Source organism: Cydia pomonella, chromosome 3 (genome assembly GCF_033807575.1).
Source record: "Cydia pomonella isolate Wapato2018A chromosome 3, ilCydPomo1, whole genome shotgun sequence".
NCBI lineage: Eukaryota > Metazoa > Arthropoda > Insecta > Lepidoptera > Tortricidae > Cydia > Cydia pomonella.
The window spans coordinates 32792220-32813216 of NC_084705.1; the positions used below are offsets into that span (position 1 = coordinate 32792220).

At 35.5% G+C, this 20997-nt stretch overlaps 1 protein-coding gene and 2 non-coding genes across 3 annotated transcripts in view; 2 read left to right on the forward strand and 1 right to left on the reverse strand.

Annotated features, from left to right (window-relative positions):
• Nucleotides 1–19377, forward strand: part of LOC133516569 (facilitated trehalose transporter Tret1-like) — a 77637-nt gene extending 58260 nt beyond the window's left edge. Inside the window, exons 3-5 of the mRNA XM_061849567.1 lie at nt 640–805; nt 8215–8402; nt 11255–19377. Coding sequence (XP_061705551.1) covers nt 640–805; nt 8215–8402; nt 11255–12316 — 1416 coding nt within the window. The 3' untranslated portion in view covers nt 12317–19377. The remainder of the gene's footprint in view (nt 1–639; nt 806–8214; nt 8403–11254) is intronic.
• On the forward strand, nt 2225–2296 carry Trnag-ucc (transfer RNA glycine (anticodon UCC)). The gene has a single exon. It is a non-coding gene; the product is annotated as a tRNA-Gly (tRNA).
• On the reverse strand, nt 4194–4265 carry Trnag-ucc (transfer RNA glycine (anticodon UCC)). Its single transcript has one exon. It is a non-coding gene; the product is annotated as a tRNA-Gly (tRNA).
• Nucleotides 19378–20997: the final 1620 nt, after the last annotated feature.

Sequence of the window (20997 nt, forward strand, 5' to 3'; positions counted from 1 at the left end):
CATTCATAATTAAACGAGTATACTATCAAATACTTTTACACTTCCCACACATCCTGATTTGTTACCAAAATAAAAACAAAATATCACTAAGTACTTAGTACAAAATACTAAAAACACACACGTACTCACTTACCTCATAGATAACAGAGGATTCCCGTTTATCCAACGCCTCCGAGAAATCGAAGAGCGCGTTAAGGTATTGGAGAGTGCGAACCAGTGGTGAATGAGGTCATGATTTCGGAAATTTAATTTAAATAAAATAAAATAAACAAATAAACATTGTAGGACATTATTACACAAATTGACTAAATCCCACAGTAAGCTCAATAAGGCTTGTGTTGAGGGTACTTAGGCAACGATATATATAAATATTTATAAATACTTAAATAGATAGAAAACACCCATGACTCAGGAACAAAATATTCATGCTCATCACACGAATAAATGCCCTTACCAGGATTTGAACCCGGGACTATCAGCTTCGTAGGCAGGGTCACTACCCACTAGGCCAAACCGGTCGTCATTTAGCTTTAAACATTGAAGGGACAAACGGGCGTAGGTACATACAGGGAGTATAGGTGTATGGAATAAAAGAAATACACACTCATACCGAGAAGTAACCTTTAAATTTTGTTCCAGGTGTTAGCAGCATTAGCAGTGTCCCTAGCTCCATTCTCAGCTGGTCTGGGGAAAGGTTACAGCTCACCTGCCATCGCCTCGCTTCAAGGTCCAGGGAACACTACCAGAAGAGACTTTCAGCTCACAGACCAGCAGGCTTCTTGGCTTGCTTCTCTGTCGTTCCTGGGTAAGTCTATATTCCTGTTCCCTGCTGACTTGGGTGAAGTCTACATATAACCATCGCCTACCTACAAGGTTCAGGAAACGCTACCAGAAGGGACTTTCAAGTCACTGAACATTAGACTTATTTACTTGCTTCTGACTTTTATGGGTAAGTCTCTATAGCCCTGTCTCAGCTGGCCTAGACAAGGCAGCTCAGCAGCCATCGCCTCATTGCAATATCGGGCACAGAAGGGAGTTCCGGCCCTAGGATCGGTAGGCTTCTTGGCTTTTGGCTTGCTGTTCTGTCCTTCCTAGACCGTCGCCTCATCACAAGGTCTAGAAGATGACAAAACTTTTCAGCTCGGTCTATCTTAACTAGCCTGTATACAAATGTTACAACTTGCCATCGCCTCCCAGGAATATAAGTCTATACCTTGTTTTCACAATTGGCTCGTCTCGTCTGGTCTCTAGATCGGCCTTGCATCGCTTGCCTATAGTTTAAACATAATACTTGCATAGCTTCTGAATATAACAAATAAGATGAAGAAAGAATGATAGCCCTTGACAACTTCATACTACTCGTAAGCCGTTTCCGTAGGGACTTATGTCAGTAGGGAGTGTCTTGGCTACTGGAGTTGCACTAATACTCCCTTTTCGACTTTGTGTGGCTTTAGGCTGCTCTTTTAAAAGAGCCGTTACAAAATGTAATTATATAAACTTCTTTTCTTAAACATGTTGGTGTTATATTATGTCATCCTAACTAGATCTGGTTATTCAACTTTATACAATTGCTTAACCTTGTATAATAGGGTTGTTTCCAATTTTTTGAAACGCTTGTATTACGTTCTATATTAATTAAAAGTTGCCCTAAAATTCAACTTTTATATTAAAAACGGCTTTAAATATGTTAAATTAAGAAAATATATTTTGACAGATGCTTTCGCGCCCAAAACGCTCTTTGAAAATTGTGTGACGTCACAGTTTACGGTTTGACATAACTACATTCACACGTAGAAGATACGAACTGTCAACTGACATTTGTCATTTGTTGTTTATCGCCAAACTGTCAACAGTGTCAATCCGAGAGTTGTGACGTCATCAGAATCTTCAAAGACGTTTCGAGTTTGGTCACGTGACGTGTGCCAATAGATATTTTAAATTCAATATTTACAAAAATATGGTCATTACAGATCCCCTAAAAGTAGTTTAACATGTTCTTATAATCCAAAAGAATTTATTGGGATACAATTCTGCCCTAAGATTTGTAGATGGAAACAACCCTATTGCCGGGTTCAAGCAGTCGAAAAATTTGTGTCTTCGGCGTATGCTGAGGCAAAAGTTTAAGCCATATTCAATAAAACCTAAAACAGTTGAACAAACACTTATCATCTGTGTAGTTATTTGAAGTTAAGTCACTTCATTTGTTTCGTATGCTATATCATATGCGTTGGTGGTGTAATGGTCAGCATAGTTGCCTTCCAAGCAGTTGATCCGAGTTCGATTCTCGGCCAACGCATTCTTTTATGAAAATTGACAATTTCTTTTCAACAATTCACAATTAGAGTCACATGCATTGTTTCTGGTAAATATTAAGCCGTACCTTTAATAAAGATTAATGAAAAGACATAAACTCCCAAATGTGACTTTTTCCTTCCTTTTGGCCCTTTTCCACAATTTGCGTTTCTGTCACAGAAAACCAACAAAGTAACGCAATATAGATGTTACTGAGTCCGTAACGGTTATTGCCAAGCATAGACCACTAACCACTAGAAAGTGCACACCAGAGAGCCGCAAAAGAGCGCCTCAGTGTGTGTTAAAGGACCACCTTGTAAATGTTTGATGAAGCGAAGTCTGTTGTTGGAAGTCTTTGCAGAGGGAAATAACTACGAGCAACATTTGCGGAATGCAAACTGGTAAAATTGTGTAGAAAATTACGTACGCATAAACCTATATCAAAAAGACGAATCTCCGTAGGAAAGTACTGGCGTTTACGACTTTTTGCTACTAGTACGTCTCAAGATTAAAAAAGAAAAGACAGATTTTCATTGCGAACATGTGGCACTTACGACTATATAATAGTAAAATTATGTGGAGGAATGTAATGGGAATGAGGATTCCCGAGTTCCCGACGAGACTTAGAGTTCTCGCATTGAGGATTTGGGCATTGATAAAATACTAACCACAGAGAAAACATTCATTTGGGGTGTAGACGGCAGAACCTGGAAAAGAAACTTAAAACTAATACTTACCTATACTTATATCTATATATACCTTTTTTACTTACCTATTTTGTATGATGATGTACTTCTTATATAAATAAATCTATACTTACGCATTGAACAGTGAGCACGAGCGACATGCAACGTTATATATACATACATAGATGCATACGTACCTGTATCAAACCCAAATCAGTTGCTAACTGACCACTGTCACACACAGACGCTGTCCCTCGCGGCCGCTATAGCTATTTCATTTTCGTATACCTACTTGTTTTTCTCCTGCTACTCTTCTTCCCTGCACCCCTTTCACCATCTATAGTCTACATGGGGTTTCTGTAATACAAGCATAAATCGTATCACCCAGCGGGTATAATGAGCGTAGCTATCGACGTGGTAGAACATATGTCACGGCTAAACTGAGTAATGAATTTCCGGACGCAGTATTTACCACCTTCAAAAGAACGTACACCTGTCTTAAAGGTCTGCAATGTTGTTGCAGGTGTTCATGGGATCGCCCATTGCTTACCATCGGGTGATTTGTCTGCTTGATTGCCTCCTAAGAGTTTATCATTAAAAAAGTCATATGAGGTCTCCTGAACCGCTGCGACGTACGAGTAACACGATTCTCGGGGTGATTTAAAAAAACGGGGTCGGCGTGATTTTTGTTGTGGCAAGAACCCTAAACCAGTACCTTTTGGAAGATTATACTTCACTTTATTATCAATCGAAGTTTTATTTGAGTCGTCGACATCCTGACCTGCACGGCGGCTACATATGGCATGTATGTGACGTTCATAAGCGCATTGTAATATGCCTACTTGAATAATAAACTATCTTTATCTTTATCTGACTAAGATGTAGAGTTTGTGAAGACGAGATCTTTAACAATGCGAGCTGGTCTTGCCTTGGCAACATTTTACACGAAAATGATTTAAGTGGGATAATTAAATATATACTTATCCAGATTTTTTTCATCAATCGTAAGGTGATTTTATTAAGTACGCAAAATCGTTGTTCTATTAAATAGACAGAGAATACATTTGACAGAAACGCAAATTATAGAAAAGGGTCAAAGGAAGAAAAAAAGTCACGTTCGGCATTATCCCTTTATATACCTTCTCACTAATCCACACGGCTTCATATTCACTGCTTAATTGTTAAAACAAAGATTTGTCAAATTTTATAAAAGAATGCGTTGGCCGAGAATCGAACTCGGATCAACTGCTTGGAAGGCAACTATGCTGACCATTACACCACCAACGCATATGCCAAAGCACATGAAACGAATGAAGTGATATTAGTACACAAATGATAAATATTTACTCAACTGTTTTTGGTTTAACTTATTCTTCTTCTTCGTTTCCTCATGACTCATGATTGAGGGTCGCGACACCGTGGTCTTTATTCATTTTGTGCACCAAGGCTCTTCATTCTGTAGGATTTTCGGCCGTCCTAATAATAGGCGCCTGTGTAGATCCTGGCAGGCCTTCTTTACAATATCTACCCAGCGGGTCGGAGGATTAGTCGGTGGATTTAGGTTTAATTAAATAACAGCGAAATGTGGCAGCGCCTTAACATCCTGTTTTCATATAAATTTGACGTTCAAGGTGGCGCTACCATACTCCCTATCACTATAAGTCGTTGCCAACTTAGTTGAGACGGACTCGATATGGTTCAGCAGTTAATTAATGATATACCTACTACTAGAACACAAATCAAATTATTTGAATGAAATATTTTGAATCGTTTGTTTGTTTAATCTTTATTGCACAAATTTACAAAAAGAGTACAAATGGCGGACTTAACGCCTTGAGGCATTCTCTACCAGTCAACCATTGGGCTAAACAGAAATAGTTAGTTTGGTGCAGGATTGTAAAGAGTTGATATGGAAATAGACACAAGTCGAGACTACTATGATGAATTGTGTAAGTATTCACACTATATATATATATATATATATATATATATATATATATATATATATATATATATAATAGAAATGGATGGCATACTCATAATACTAAAGAAAAAGTTACCAAACCCTGCAGTGGCCGAGGCCGAAATCGTACCGACTTTATTAGCTTCCGTGGCTAACGCTCTGCCCACTAGGTCACCCGCCCACTGAGGCCATATATAGCCAGTAGGGAGGCTATATATGGCCTTAGTGGCCATATATTATTTCAGTCATAATAAAGATTTATTCGGAGTATTTTCCTTCATACTTTTTACCCGTATAAATAGAACATTATTAAATTGCCTAAACAAAGCTTTGTTTGTGAAATCTTAAACCGATATTATATTACAAAGTCGATGTCTCTGAAATTGCGGGAAGACAGGGGAAGCATGGCAAACACGGGCCGACGAAATATGCTGGATAATTAAATTCCTTGTACTTTGGGGAGAGCCAGAGAAGTTAGACATGATATATTACACAATGGCTTGTTTTAAAGGAAGTATAGAGATAATCTTGAACTCGTAGGAGTATTCGAAACGATGCGACTTGTAAGTAAGTTCAAAACTGTATTGGAAAAAAAACTGGATCTTTTTCTGCCCTTAGTCCTTGCTTTGAAACGCGGGAAAACATTCATCATCAGTTTTTAAAGTATAAGGAATTGGTTTCTGAAGGCTTCCATCAAGTATTTATTTTAAGGTTGCTTAAGCTTGCATTCAAAAATCAACGATTTATTTCTCAAAAATCTCTGATCAATGTTTCCCCGCGAATCAAAGTACCCCGGTTTATCTAAATATATAAATGAAGAAACTGACTGACTGACATATCAACGCACAGCCTAAACCGCTGGTTCTAGAGATTCCAAATTTGGTACGTACTACGTATGTTCTTTACAAGTTCTAGGGGTGCATTAAGAAAGGATTTTTCAAAATTCATCCCCTGAGGTCTAAATGGGGGTCCAAACTTTGTATGGGGAAACAAGATTAGCTAAACTATTTTATTCGAAACTTCACAAGAGTATTCCTAACGATAAATGAGTAAAGACGTTTTTCAGGTTTTTTGAGAATTCAACCCCTAAAAGGGGGAAATATGGTGACAAAGTATAAAATTCAACATGGGTATTATTTCTTAGGTTTATCGGGTCGCTGATTACGAAAATAAGAATAATTTTAAAATCTAACGAGGTGGACGTGAAAAACAAATCCCCTGTTGGAGGATTACTACTATCAATATGGTTGTCGTTTTTATGGATTTTTGGGACATTATTTACGAAAATGGCATTGAATGATTTTAAAATTTAATATTGTGGACATGAAATTTTTTTAAAGTATTTTTGCCAAATTGCAATTCCAATCGGTCCAGTAGTTTCGGAACAAATCGGTTGTAACAGATGGATTGACAGACAGCCACACGTGATCCTATAAGGGTTCCTTTTTAGCTTTTGAGGCATGGAATGAGACCCGCGTTATCCTAATTGATACTACGACAGGACTGTTTCTTCCACGGTCAGTTCTATGTGGCGTGCTCCCGTGTAAGTTCACCTCAAAGTTTGGTTCTATTGCTACCACTTTCAAACATGGCTAAAAATGTTGTTCATAAGGAAATACTTTAACAAGCATAAAGTTGTGGAATACTTCATGGATTTTTCAGAACATGATTCTAAAGGAGTTTTTCTTAGGTATTCGGTATTTATTTAATACGTCACAAGTAAGATGGTGGTTACAATAAACCATATTAATTAAAGCATCAAATTAGTTTACAATACCTATACAATTGTTACATGGATAAAAAAAAACAAAACTTAAGACTAACTTAAGGCTAGTCAAAAAGACCCCTCCCCCCCCCCGAGTTGTCCCCGGCGCAAAGGTACCCATAACGCTAGCCGCATTGCCACGTTGAATGGCGATGGATAACCTTTGCACCAGGTAAGAACCCGCGCGGGCGTCAGACCCCCTTTCCCTCATTCGACGTCCCACTTCCCTAACGAAGGCAATAGCCGCCGACCCCCAGCACCCAGTCGTCTCGATTCTAAATCTAATAATCGCGGACAAACATATATACCTACATGCGTTCATACAAACATACGGGTCGAACTGAGAACCTTTTTTTTTGCTTTACGCGGGCGAAGCCGCGGGCTAAAGCTAGTATGTATACTATAGGACCAACTAAGAATACGCATTTTTCATTAAACTCCCCTCATTTTAATATGGCAACTGTTGTGTCAATAACTCCTGGTGAAATTAATCATTCTAGCAAAATTATCATTACGATAAATTAATTACTGCAGTAGAATAATTTCAATACGACTGTCAAGTCTAAGCAACGCTTCGTAGCATTTACGAAGGCCAGACATTCGTTCCACCAACTGAAATGCCTCGAAAACTAACGGATTTTAACTGATGAAGCCGATTCATTTGACTAAAAGGCACCTGCCATTACACTAATGGTCTATTGATGGACTTACATGAAACGGAATGGATTTGTGAATATTGGAATTCAGTAATTGCTTTTTATTATACCTGGTTTTATTGCTGGTAATCATCATTATCGACCGATTACGTCATTATTAGTGCAACTTTGTTTTAAATAGGTAGTTACTTATTTAAAACTTTTTTGCCAGATTGCGAAGGAGTTGCACAGGCGAAGCACCTTGAGTGGGGAAGCACCCCCACCATACAAAAGCTGCCACTTGAATTTGAAATGAATAGTTTCCATATGGTGAATTTCTTCTGTTTTGAAATCGAACGAAATGAAAAAAAAATGTAACTCTGTTCCGATTGAAAATGATTTAAATTGCATTGAATTAATTAGTACTACGAGTAGGACCATGGGTCTTACGAGGGTATATAAAACCGGAAGCAATCTCTAAATATTGCTGGGTCCCTTAGAGGAGCTGGTTACAGTAGCGTTACCCCTGTAACGGAAAATATCAGGCACAATAGTCATTTTAAGAAAACAAAGTTAAGCTTACATATATACTGGCCAGAAACTCTGACCTTCACTAATGAACAGCTTCCAAACGCCCGGATCTAGCAATAAGTACCAGGGGCGTAGCCAAGATAACAATCCTACATTGACAAACACCGAACTAAAAGTAAAAATGAATTGGGATAACAGATCCCATAAAAACTCACAAATACCATACATGCAAACAACTGAGTTTCCGTTGCAATGGAAATTGTATAACTTTTACGGGAATAGGTCCTACTCCGCTGCTTTTCATGATAAAGCCATCATTAACATTTACCTTCTTTATTCCAGGGGCCCTCTTCGGTGGCATGGCTGGTGGAGCAGCCATGCGGCACGGACGCCGACGCGTGCTGTCCCTCGCTGCAGCACCCTGCAGTCTTTCCTGGCTTCTGACTGTTCTGGCTACTTCTGTTCGAATGATGTGCATCACGGCATTCTTGGGAGGCTTTTGCTGTTCCATCCTGACCATGCTTTCTCAGGTATGCTATAATACCAGGAGCTCTTCCTTAAAATGGGCTGAACGCTGAGCTATGTCCTTAGTTATTGACTGCGCTGGCGACTTATGTTTTCTGAGGTATTTAAATATTCTAGGGACTTTGCTTTAGGGAATAATGAGCGTCACGGCGTAATAGGGGGCTTTTGGTACTCCATCCTAACCAAGCTAGACTTGCAATCTACAATTTCAAAGGCTCAGTTCAGCAGCATGGCTGGTGGAGCAGCTTTAGCATGGTTCTGTTGCTCCATCCTTATACTTTAAAAGGTAATCAATCGTTCTTGGGGTTCTCTTTGGTGGAATGCGTGACGTTACTGGCTTCTTACTGTCCTGGCTACGTCAATCCACATGATGTGCATCAGAGCATTTTTCTGTTCTATCCTAAACATGCTCAGGTATGTTGGTGTGTAGGTTGCTGCCATTCCACGATTTCTGCTAAAGTAGCTAAGAATCAGAGATAGTTAAGTTTCAACTAAGTCAGAAACTAAAACGTGTGTCAAATTTAACTGGTAAAATTTGATTTGGTTCAGATATCGGATGTGAAATAAAAGCTTGTAAAAACAAAAAGAGACTTAAAAGTAACGTTGCATTTGCATTAAACACAAATCAAACGATTACCGGGACTTAAGAGTCTTCCTAATCCGCGATGCTGATCGTCGCTCAATTACCCCAACAAGAATTATAAATTATCCACGAAATAGAATTAAACGGACAAGATCACGAAGATAAGCGTAATCGTTCAATAGGCCACAATTCTGCGGCAAAAGTTATCTACAAAACCTTTAATTTTAAAGGAAAATGAACTTTGAATCTTTATAATAAGGCACGCTTTCAGAAACGAATGTTCAAGTCACCCGCATATAATTTTACTTAGATAACGACAAACTTCTCTGGATATTTCTAGCAGTTAAGACTTTCTTATTTGAAAAACCATTATGCTTTAGTTCGGGTGGCCATGTCGGAACTTTAGCCAGCCTTTTTGGAAACTTTTGCGTATCCAATTAGGATATCAAACATTTTCTGGATGTTTCATCAGGTGCCCTTATTTGATTTGAAAAGTTCCATTCTGTTGAACTACGATCATTACGTTATTGTCTGATTTGTTTTTGAGATAATAAATAAATAAATAAATAATAAATAAATAAATATTATAGGACATTATTACACAAATTGACTAAGTACCATAGTATGCTCAATAAGGCTTGTGTTGAGGGTACTTAGACAACGATATATATAATAAATAAATATTTATAAATACTTAAATACATACAAAACACCCATGACTCAGCAACAAATATCCATGTTCATCACACAAATACGTGCCCTTACCAGGATTTGAACCCGGGACCATCAGCTTCGTAGGCAGGGTCACTACCCACTAGGCCAAACCGGTCGTCAATACTTGTATTATTTAACAATTTTTAGGGTTCCGTAGCCAAATGGCAAAAAACTGAACCCTTATAGATTCGTCATGTCCGTCTGTCTGTCCGATTATGTCACAGCCACTTTTTAGTATATTTCAAAGAAGAACTATTTTTATAATAATATATTTTGTTAATAGTATTTTTAAATTCACATATATATATTTATAAATTGTGTTTATAACCACCATACAATATTTCAACTTTAGACTTTGTTTTTAACCGTTACCCTTTTGTTCGAGCTCTGAATATGTACATATGTTGTTCTCATAAACTTATTCATCAAAGAATGTCCTTCATAATAAGAATTCGCAGCACCCTACATATAATTGATAAAGTCTGAAACTTTGTCCAGGCTTAAGTTTCTTTCCGAAGCTTTCGCAGGGAGCGGCTAATTCAGGAATTTGTGAAACTTCGGTGTTTACGATGAAATTATTATTTATTAGTCCGTCGGTACGAAATTAAAACAGCTTTGTTTGTTATTAAACTTTTATTGCTTTTGAAAGTTAGAATTAGTTACCTGCCGGGATTGAGGGCGAAATTGACGATGTATTCAGTGTAGGAAAATGTGCTAATACTATGATGTGATAGAATTTGACTTTCACTGTCAAGGTGATTCTTTGAAAATAGACGTTGAAACAGAAAGAAAAGATATCAAATTAATATATAAACGATTTTACCACTAAAATGACAAAACTATTGTAAAAGACACAAGAAAAACTATTTAGCATATGTTATGTAAGCTACTTGCAGCGACACTATTTCAGGTCCGAATAGAATCTTGTCAAGCAATAAAGGCATACTTAGTAGTAAATATTTACTGATGAAAAATTCTGTTTTTAAGACTTCACTTGACCTTCTTGAATTTAATAACGTTCCATGAGCTATATAATGAGAAAAACAAAGTTATCTCACAAAAATTGACTCACTCTGACCAAACTCAGCACGCGTCACTCAGACGTAATGACGAATGAGTCAACTTTCATACTGAATAAATAACTTGGTAGTACAATCCATTATGATGTTTCAACTGTCAAAATCTGCAACTGAATCAATAACACAAAACGTTGATACTGTGATGCGTATAGCGTTTATATGACTTTGGTTATGTGACCATAATTTACGATAATTTTCAATGTTGAAGACACGATAAGTGGAACTGAATTAACGCTTATGCCTATAAGTAAATTAATTTAATAATTTTACAGAATTTTAAATGACTAACTACAGAATGGTAAATTACCAAATTGCGTGCACTGACCCATATTAATTTAGTTGATTTCGAACAATCTCGGATGCAGCAATACATCTTGCTGATATAATTATATAATTTTTGCGCACTTTTGACTTTTAAATGTTGCATATTTTTCAATTTTTGTAACTTATGATGTTTAACTATATTTTATTCATATTCCAGGTGTACATTAGCGAGATATCCGTCCCGGATATCCGCGGCTGCCTCAGCGCCGTGCTCAAGATCGTCGGTCATCTTGGAGTCCTATTCTCCTTCACCATCGGTGCCTACCTCGACTGGCAACAACTCGCCCTCTGCATCTCCGCCGCTCCTCTACTTCTTTTCTGCACCGTTCTTTACATACCAGAGACTCCAAGCTATCTTGTCCTTATCGGGAAAGATGAAGAAGCTTACAAAAGCCTCCTCTGGCTTAGAGGCCCCAATTCCGATGTCGTTCAAGAACTAGCAACTATAAGAACAAATGTCTTGGCTAGCAAAAACTTTAGTCAGCGACAGAGTCAAATGTCTAGTAGTCAATTCATCAGTTCCTTAGATGTTAAGTCGATGAATAGATTGCTAGGTCCAATCCTAGTGACGTGCGGTCTTATGATGTTTCAAAGGTTCTCAGGTGCTCATGCATTTTCTTTCTACGCCGTACCTATTTTTCGCAAGACTTTTGGGGGTATGAACCCACATGGAGCCGCTATAGCTGTGTCATTTGTACAACTGCTAGCTTCGTGTTTATCCGGACTTTTGATTGACACGGTTGGTCGCCTACCTTTACTTATACTTAGTTCAGTATTAATGTCAATGGCCTTAGCTGGTTTTGGGAGCTACGCGTACTATGAAGAAGTCCACAGGAATCAACGAATCCAGAATGTGATGTTCCATCAGACTGGTCAAAATGACTGGATACCTCTTCTTTGTGTCTTGGTTTTTACTATAGCGTTCTCTTTAGGCATGAGTCCTATTTCCTGGCTGCTTATAGGAGAATTGTTTCCTTTGGAGTACAGGGCTTTTGGAAGCGCCATGGCAACGGCTTTCAGCTACCTCTGTGCTTTCGTAGGCGTCAAGACCTTTGTGGATTTTCAACAGGCACTGGGTCTTCATGGGGCTTTCTGGTTATATGCAACAGTAAGTGTGGGAGGTCTTTGCTTTGTTGTATGCTGCGTGCCTGAGACGAAAGGAAAAGACTTGGATGAAATGGATCCGAATTATGTCCAGAGTTTGTCACCGAAAAGGTAAGCAGTTTAGGAGTCACACGTCGAAGTGGTCTCTCTCAGACTTGATAAGAGTGACAATGTGAGTGAATCTGGATTTAATCATGTGTTGTTTTTATAGAATGTTGGGGTAGATGTAGGCAGCGGGGAATAGAAAAGAGTTTTGTAGTGTGATATATGAAGAGAAATTAAAACCTAGTAGAGAACTAGGGAGGCACTAGTAATTCTAAATAAGCTATTATTCAAATGTTGAAAAAAATGGAACAAATTTTGCCAACGATAAAAGAAAGAGATTTAAGATGCCTATCATATGTATAGGTACCAATCTAGCGGGGAAATGACCGGAATGTTGCCGAAAAAGAAAAAGACAAGATCCTTAATAAAATTAACAAAAACTGCTTAATTTGGAATTACTGATAATAATTGAAACTGAAGGTGAAGTTAGAGGGTCAATTCTGGTTTAGAGAAATGCCTAAATTGGACAAAAATAGCGGATTTTAGAAGGGCTTGTGAGGGTGCGAGATAAATAAGATGTAGCAACCATGTAGGAACAAATAAATCGAGTCCACCGCAATGTTTTGGCTGTGCTTATTACAATTTTTTAAAATAAATATCCACCTCGTATTCGGTGGTCCCCTAAAGTTTTTAGTAACACTCGCATATCCTAGTCGAATCATATCTAAAATATCTTTAGTTTATCTATTTTAAGATTGCAGTGGTCCATTCTTTACCTCTCTAAATTAAATCCCTTTAGAATTCTTAATGTTAGTGAAGAGTATTTTCCAGAATTCCCTATAGTTAAAGTTATTCACTACTTGTAACTTATAAATACTGGATATTTTATCGAGCTTCCCTATTAACTATATGACAATACAAATAAGACAATAATAATTTAACTATATTGGTATTTTAAGTGGGAAATTGCTGTCAGTAATTAATGCACACTTCACGACAAATACCAAAAATTATTTTTTTTGAGTAAGATATGTAATATGTAAGGTCAATGCGGAGAAGACCGTCTATCATGTCAGATCAGATCGTTAATAAGCTCTTTCGTCGCTTCTATCTCTTGCGTTGGTACACATACTCCACTTACAGCAGGTCGGTAGAGCAGAAGGAGCGAAGCTCTTCCTTTATGGCTGTGTCTGCGCGACGTTCGAATACAAATACTAAGACGTTCTTCCCAACCAAAAATGTATATGCCGATCTTCTCCACATTGACCTTAAGAGGCTGTCAATACCTAAAGCGCGCACACTGTCTATTTGTATCGGAGTAAATGAGATAGCACTGTCGCATGTTACTGAGCCTGGGCAAGGAAATAATAAGAAAAATATTTAAATAAAAAAAAGTGGATTATTAGTGTAATATTTAACTCGACCACGGTTTAGATATAAATGTTTTAAAATTGTGATTTTAACTGCAGACCCATAAGTCAAAACAATAAAGACATAAAACCGTTTAATTGTGATTTTAAGACCAATCTTTGCAATTATTTTCTATCGAGCCGATTTCGTTCAATCGTGTATCTAGTACGACCACGGTCTTTGAAATATAATTAATATGAACATATATTTTTCTTACTTGACTAAAACAAATAGTCTTTCTTAAAAAACTGTTTAAGTAACATCAATTTCAAGGACATTGGGTGTTGACAGCCTCTTAAGAAGATGGTTCTAGAAAGATTAAGTGTGCATATTTACGTGATAAGACCCATGACATATTGTCATTATTTACATTTAGTGTAGATGCTGTTGACTTTCTGAGATTCTATTAGATCATCATTTAAATAGATCTTAATTTTGTCCGTTTATAGTATTGGACGCCTTGTAGAGAAAAGGCTTCCACAAATTGATGTTTTCATTTAGTTTGGCAAAATCTACATGGGATTTGGTATCTCCGTCCGAAAAATCGGTGTAATCGAGTGCTAACTTCTACCGGCCCACCATCCAAAAAAAATTACAGTCAAATTTGGATCAATGCTGTTAGAAAATCTAAATTAACTTCCTTTTAAAATCGAACGATTCACAACAAAAGCTCTATTTCATTTCGTAATGAGTTAAATTTTATTAAAGGTAATTTGTACTAGTATGAGGACAATGGGACGCTCTAGAGGATAGTATTCTCCTTTGCAGAGATGTGAATGGATTTGATCTAGCAATGGCATCAATTTGTGTAAGACTTGATATTGTCAATATTTTTCATAATACATTTACTTATTATTAAAAATAAACCCTATTTAATTGTTTACTTCTATTTACAGGATTGTTAAAATACAAGAAGTAACTAACCTAACCTAACCTAAACATAAACCTATGCTTAACCAATATGTTTCTAATATTATTGTTCTTTATCCTGTCCAAGGAAAACAGTATTTCGAAAGTGTTCTATCAGACAATAATTTTAGAAAGCAGTTCTGACATAATGTCTTTAAATACTTGGGCAGGATTTAAAATTACGTTAACTGTATAAACAAATATTTTAATAAATCTCCAGAATCTTCCATGATTCCTTCCTATCTATATTTCCATATTTAGAAAATCGTAATTCAACATAATACTTATATTTAATGTTCTAGGGGAACAAATGTTTCGTTTAGCGCATGTACTTATGATGTAAATAAGATTTTGGCTTAGGTGTATGTTTGTGCGTTATTTGCGTAAAGCGACGTGTGAAAAGCAATTTAGATTAGAATGAGGTATTTAGGTTTTCTAAAATTCCGCTTGGTTATGTATATGAACTTTTGGCGTTACTTTCTAAGTATAAAGAATGAGTACCTATATTGAGTTGGACCAAGCTATCATAATTACAAATGACAATGTGAAAATGACAACTAGAAGAACAAACCTATCCATTCTAAGAGAGCTCAAAATTGCCACTTGGCTTTCGAGAACATGCCTTGAGCTCTTAGAGTCATCGGACATATATTATGTGGTCTCAACAAACATATAATTTATAATTTCAGGCCGAATGAATAGCAAACGTGTTCGAGATCCATCTCATACGTGTCCTACGTATGAGATGCGGCCCAATTCGAAGAATGAAATACTATAACGATAAGTTCTGGTTTAGATAAGTTCTCATTTAGATATCGTTTATATGCAGTATAATTATTGACAGAAGCAGCTCGATTCGGGCAACCAATGACACTTTACGTTAGAAATATCGTAGATAGATCTTATTGGAGTCACAGCGGAATCGAAATAAACGTCACTTTTGACATGTCGTTTAGTTATCGATGTTTTAAAGATCTTTCCAAGATCTTAAACGTGTCTTCAGCATTTTTTCTAATCGGGCCGATAGTCGAACACTTCAGAGGTCGGCTGGCAGTCTGCACCGTGCAGTCCACATGACTTATGACCGCACAAAATGGAGACAAATTACATGTGGCTTCGATCCTTAGCAATGAGGGAACGAGAAAGATTTATGACACTCTACTACCTACTACACGTGGTTCTGTCAAAGTTGGTGTAGTCTTGCAAATTTAGCTTAAACATAGAGAATGTGTAGAATTTTACTATTTTTTGCACATTTCATACAAATGTATGTATTTTAAAGACACGAAATGCAATAAGTAGTGAGGCAGCCAAGTTCTATAAACGTGACTAAGTACTTAAACTACTACTGCAATGAAATACATATATCTAAGTGTAAAGCAATTTGTTAAACTCATTTTAAAATACCTATTAATTAATAATTTCATATTATAAGCGCCACATCATTCATAACCAGGAAAAAGGAGTTTTAGCCAACTATAAATACCTTTCTATGAAAAAAATGGGCTTTGCTGTTCTATAATTGCATTATTAATATTTAATATGTTTAAAAAATGCTGTTATATGCTGAATAAACAGGACAAAATGTATTTGCCTCTGAAATATTCAAGCAAACATTTTTAACTGTTTATTTTGAAGTATAAGTCCAAATTAGACGGTTGCCTTTCTTGTTTTACGCCTGCCAATTACTAGTTCTTAGAAAATGTATAACTATTATTTACTGTTTACAAATTAATATATATATTTATTGTTTATTTAATTTTTATCAAATAATACAATTAGATATTACGAAATATAACTTAAAACATCCGGATTTCTGGGTCAAAATATAATAGACAGAACGTTTAATAAATGTTGGTTTATGAGCAAAAACATGGTTGAGGTTAAAACGCTTATCAAAATGCTAAAGTTCATAAATACAATAAAGTTTTAATTGATGTTTCTTTACACCATGTTAAAATAAATATTATTTACATAAAAACGGTAATTAAATTTTTATGTTGACTTATGGTTCCATTTGGACTTTCAAAATAACAAAAACACTTTGGCTTTGAATGACTGAATGATCAAGCCCAAGAAATAATAAAACTTAAATATGATTACTATGATTTTAAAGGGAGTGGAACACCATTTGACAAGAAGCGAGAAGAATGGTTAAAAAGTATTATTAAAATAATAATAACAGCTAGCATTGGTTAATAGAAGAAAATTAAATAAAGTCAGATAAAAATAAAAATAAAAACAATAATTATATTGGATATTATCTGAAAGTGTTTCCATTAAAAAATGGACAGATAGTTTGTTATTGAAATATCAATACCTAAAAAAATGCTACGAATATTGGTTGCAAGTGCAAATTACGAACAATTAAATTGAATTAAAATTGGAATAAATTAATAGACAAATAATAGGTTGTGAATTTATACATTTTCTAGATTTTATAATAATAAATTACATATTCCTAAAGAATAACAATAGTCGCTTATTTCAATAATTTGAAGCTTGCTTGCAGTAGAAAAGTAATTAATTCTGTAAGTAATGTGCAACAGTAAAACAAAAAGCATATTACTTTCAATGCTTTATTTTACTTCATTCAATTTAAAACTTACTCTAAAAGTAATCATTACATGTAATCATGACCTACGTTGTACAAAAAAAAAAAACAGTTATATAGCTTATAAATTAATTGCCAGTATTTATAAAAGAGCTACATAAATTGATTCAATGCGTAGTGGAAAATAGTTGCTACTTAAAAAAACTGCAACCAAAACTATTAATTTTAGCCTTTTAGCTATTATTGTGACGTGGTAGAAGTGTGCCTGTTCCTAGACTAAATAATTTCCGTAGAGTTCGTCTACGTCAAGTCTGCAGTGACGCCATCATAAACGTCATAATACAAATATGACATCATATTTTAAACAGGAACGTCCTCAAAGTAGACCCCAGATGCGTTGGGACGACGACATCAAAAGGACTGCGGGGAAGAAGTGGCTCCAGGTCGCACGGAACCGTGACGAGTGGCATAAAATGAAGGAGGCCTACACCCGAAGGGTAGAGAAGGGCTAAAGAAGGAGAAGAAGATTTTAAACAGTAACAACATCATAATTTAAATTCAATAAAAACAGAATACAATATAAATATGACTACATATTTATGTAATGACATTTATGGTGGCGCTGCCACACTTTATTGCTGCTGTATCACTTTAGACTCGACGAAGACGGAATATAGTAAGGCTTAAAATAGTACTCGTTTATCTTTCGAGATTATTTTGATTATTCCTGTCATCAGTGTCATACTTGTATTTTACTTAATGTCATATTATGAAAATCATACATCGTATTTGTTTATGAATCGCAAATATTATTTGGTACATTTTTGTAAAGCTGTTTCTAATATGGGTAAAACATTGCTCTTATAACGAATTGCCTAATTTTATATGGAGTTACATATCAAAAAATTTATAAGTATATCAATTTAAAAAAATCCCATATTTTAAACAGCTCCGTTAGAAAAAAATGTAGGTATTAAGATAGAAGGGCTTTAACTAGCTTAGTGTTTCCTTAAAAGACTTTAGATTGTACAAAATAATCAATTATAATGCATAAAAGATTTTTACAACACACGTTATTCTTCTGCATTCTGCAAAACGTACGATTCGCAACTAATTCACTGTTATGTGTCGCTTCGTGAAAAAAAATGTTGACACTTAGCTTCTGTTCAAACAAGTTAATAAATAAGTTTTTGCCAAAAATATCATTTTTGGTAAAAAGTTTTATCGCTGCCTGCACTTATTCACCACAGACAACTAATAATCATCGAGACATTTCTAAAAACCCCAAACACAATTACGTTGCGTTGTTTCATCACATAGTTCCTATGGTGACCTCCTATCTCCATCACCAGATCAGCTCGATGACACCATATATAATATTGCATTGTTATCCGACTTAAATCTGTTATTATAACTAATATACTAACAGGGCAAGTTAAATAAAAGCTTCTAAAAAAGATTTCGACGGGTTGAAGAACTCCTTTTTTGAAGTTGGTATAAATAAAAGTTGAAATATATATATTAAGTACGTGAAATGTAAATCAAAAGAACATGGGTAAATTAACAACAAGAAATAGTCAATCTTATCATCACCACCATCTCAGCCGAAAGACGTCCACCGTCCACTGCTGGACAAAGGCCTCCAAAGGCAAGTTAACCTATTGACAACAAAAAACTTAAGGAATTTTATATTAAATGAAAACATTTACGGGCTTTAGTGTCAACATCTTTACGCCGACCTCCTAACATATTCTTGTAATCTAGCATATTTAGCATTTTGCTCAAAACTAACAACTTTATGCTGCCTGCAATGCAATAGAACGTTGTCCCCCAAAAAGCGACATTGACATATAATTTCCAATAGGACAGTTCGGGTCGCAGAATATTGTTTTTTACTTTTATCTACCTTAACTATAACCTAAGGTAAACTACGATTTAAATGCTGTAATACTGTTTAGTGAAATAAAATTGCTGTTTTTGAAGATTCTGCGTCTGTCATCACATCACTCCAGTAAATGTGTAACAGCAATTGTATCACAGGCAACATACATTGATATGACGAGACAATAAATCTATGACAATAATTAACAAAATTAGTACTTTGAAATGTATTGAAGTGATTATTACTGATTAAAATAATTTAAAGTCTACATGATTTTATGTAAGCGCTGAAAAAATGCCTAAACGATAGTAAATAAATATACCTAATTAGATTAGATTGATTTATAAGATTTCGTGTTTTATTTATACCCTCTTAATTTTATTAAATTATTTCTTGTTTTTGTATAGTTACGACCACAGATCATATAATACTAGTAGTTACGACTATGGATCAAATACTAAAGAAAAATGCAAGCCATGAGGCCTAAATTGAAATGAGCATCTTCAGCTTACGCGGCTAATGCCTGCATGACCTCTGGGTGACAGAGGGCTTACCGCGAACCACGTTCGACGTGTTGCCTCCCTGTCACACTTACGTAAGAATTTACGAGTGCGACAGAGAGGCAACCAGGGATCGGAACCGGTTTTTTGCAAAAACATCGAAATAACCATATATTTCGGTTTATTTTATACTCTAAATGTAGGACTCAGTTGTGTTTTCAGATAACGACTTCGTATTATTAGATTGCCTAATTAGAAATGAAGTAATTAACAAATAACGAAAAAATACCGTTTTCGTTCCCATACAAAAAATACCGGTTTCCGATCCCTGGAGGCAACACGTCGAACGTGGTTCGCGGTAGGCCCTCAGGTGACCTTGCGGCCTGATTCTGAAGACGCTGATTTGACTTCGAACGTGGCCGCTGGAGGGCTTGGTTAGTGGTCACTTTTTGTATAGTATATGATAAATATTTCAGTTTATACATTTTATAGGTACAGTCAGCATCAAAAGTAGCGGATCTACTATTCTGTAACAGCTTAACAAAAAGTGATGTCTTTAATATAGAACAACTAAGACTGTAAACGATATATTTTTGAATGCGAATTTTAGAAAATTATCTACATTTGGAAAAGTTATACGGAATATCAGATACTTTTGGCGCGTTGTTTCATCCGCTACTTTTGATGCTGACTGTACCTAGTTGTTTGAAAAAAATAAAAACTTAATTCTCTGGCAACTATTTTCTCAAAATAGTAACAATATCATATAGGTACGTTATTTTATGTTTATCTGAAACATAAAAGTTAGTTCGACATAATTTTAATTAATTTCGAGATCAACAAAAATATCAGAAATAAGAACTTGGCTGTCATTTCTTTCACATTATTTTTTAAGCAGACCAGCTCATAATCAATACACAGTCGTAGTAGTAATGTGCTGCCATCTAACGACTATATGAAATATTATCTACGTTGTATGGCAAGAACAAGATGTGGCAAACCATCAAACTAAAGAGAGGGTCACCTCTTTAATAGCGCCATCTGTCTCCGCACTACATAATTACAACCAAGACTAAAACAAATATTAGTTCTGTTACTAATGATAACAGATGTCGCTAGTGATTAATTTCAAACAATGTAATATTGATTTAGTTTTTCACTTTTAGATTTTATTTTTTTCATTTCGTCCATGGTAAATCTCAATGTGTCCTCAACGGGTCTGGCGTTTTGATATCAATTTGTTAAGTAGGTAAAATGTAAATTTAACGTGCAAATATGTATTAAATACATATTTGCGCGTTAAATTTTGACATAGGTATTAATCAAATAAAATTTTTATTTGATTAGTACCTATGTCAATAAACCTTAAATTATTTGTGTTTTTATTCCACTGCAGTAATTTGATAATTTTATAAAATATATTTTAACGATTCTATTATTTTTATTGTAATCAATTTTATTCGGCCATATTTTCAATCAATCAATCAATCAAAACT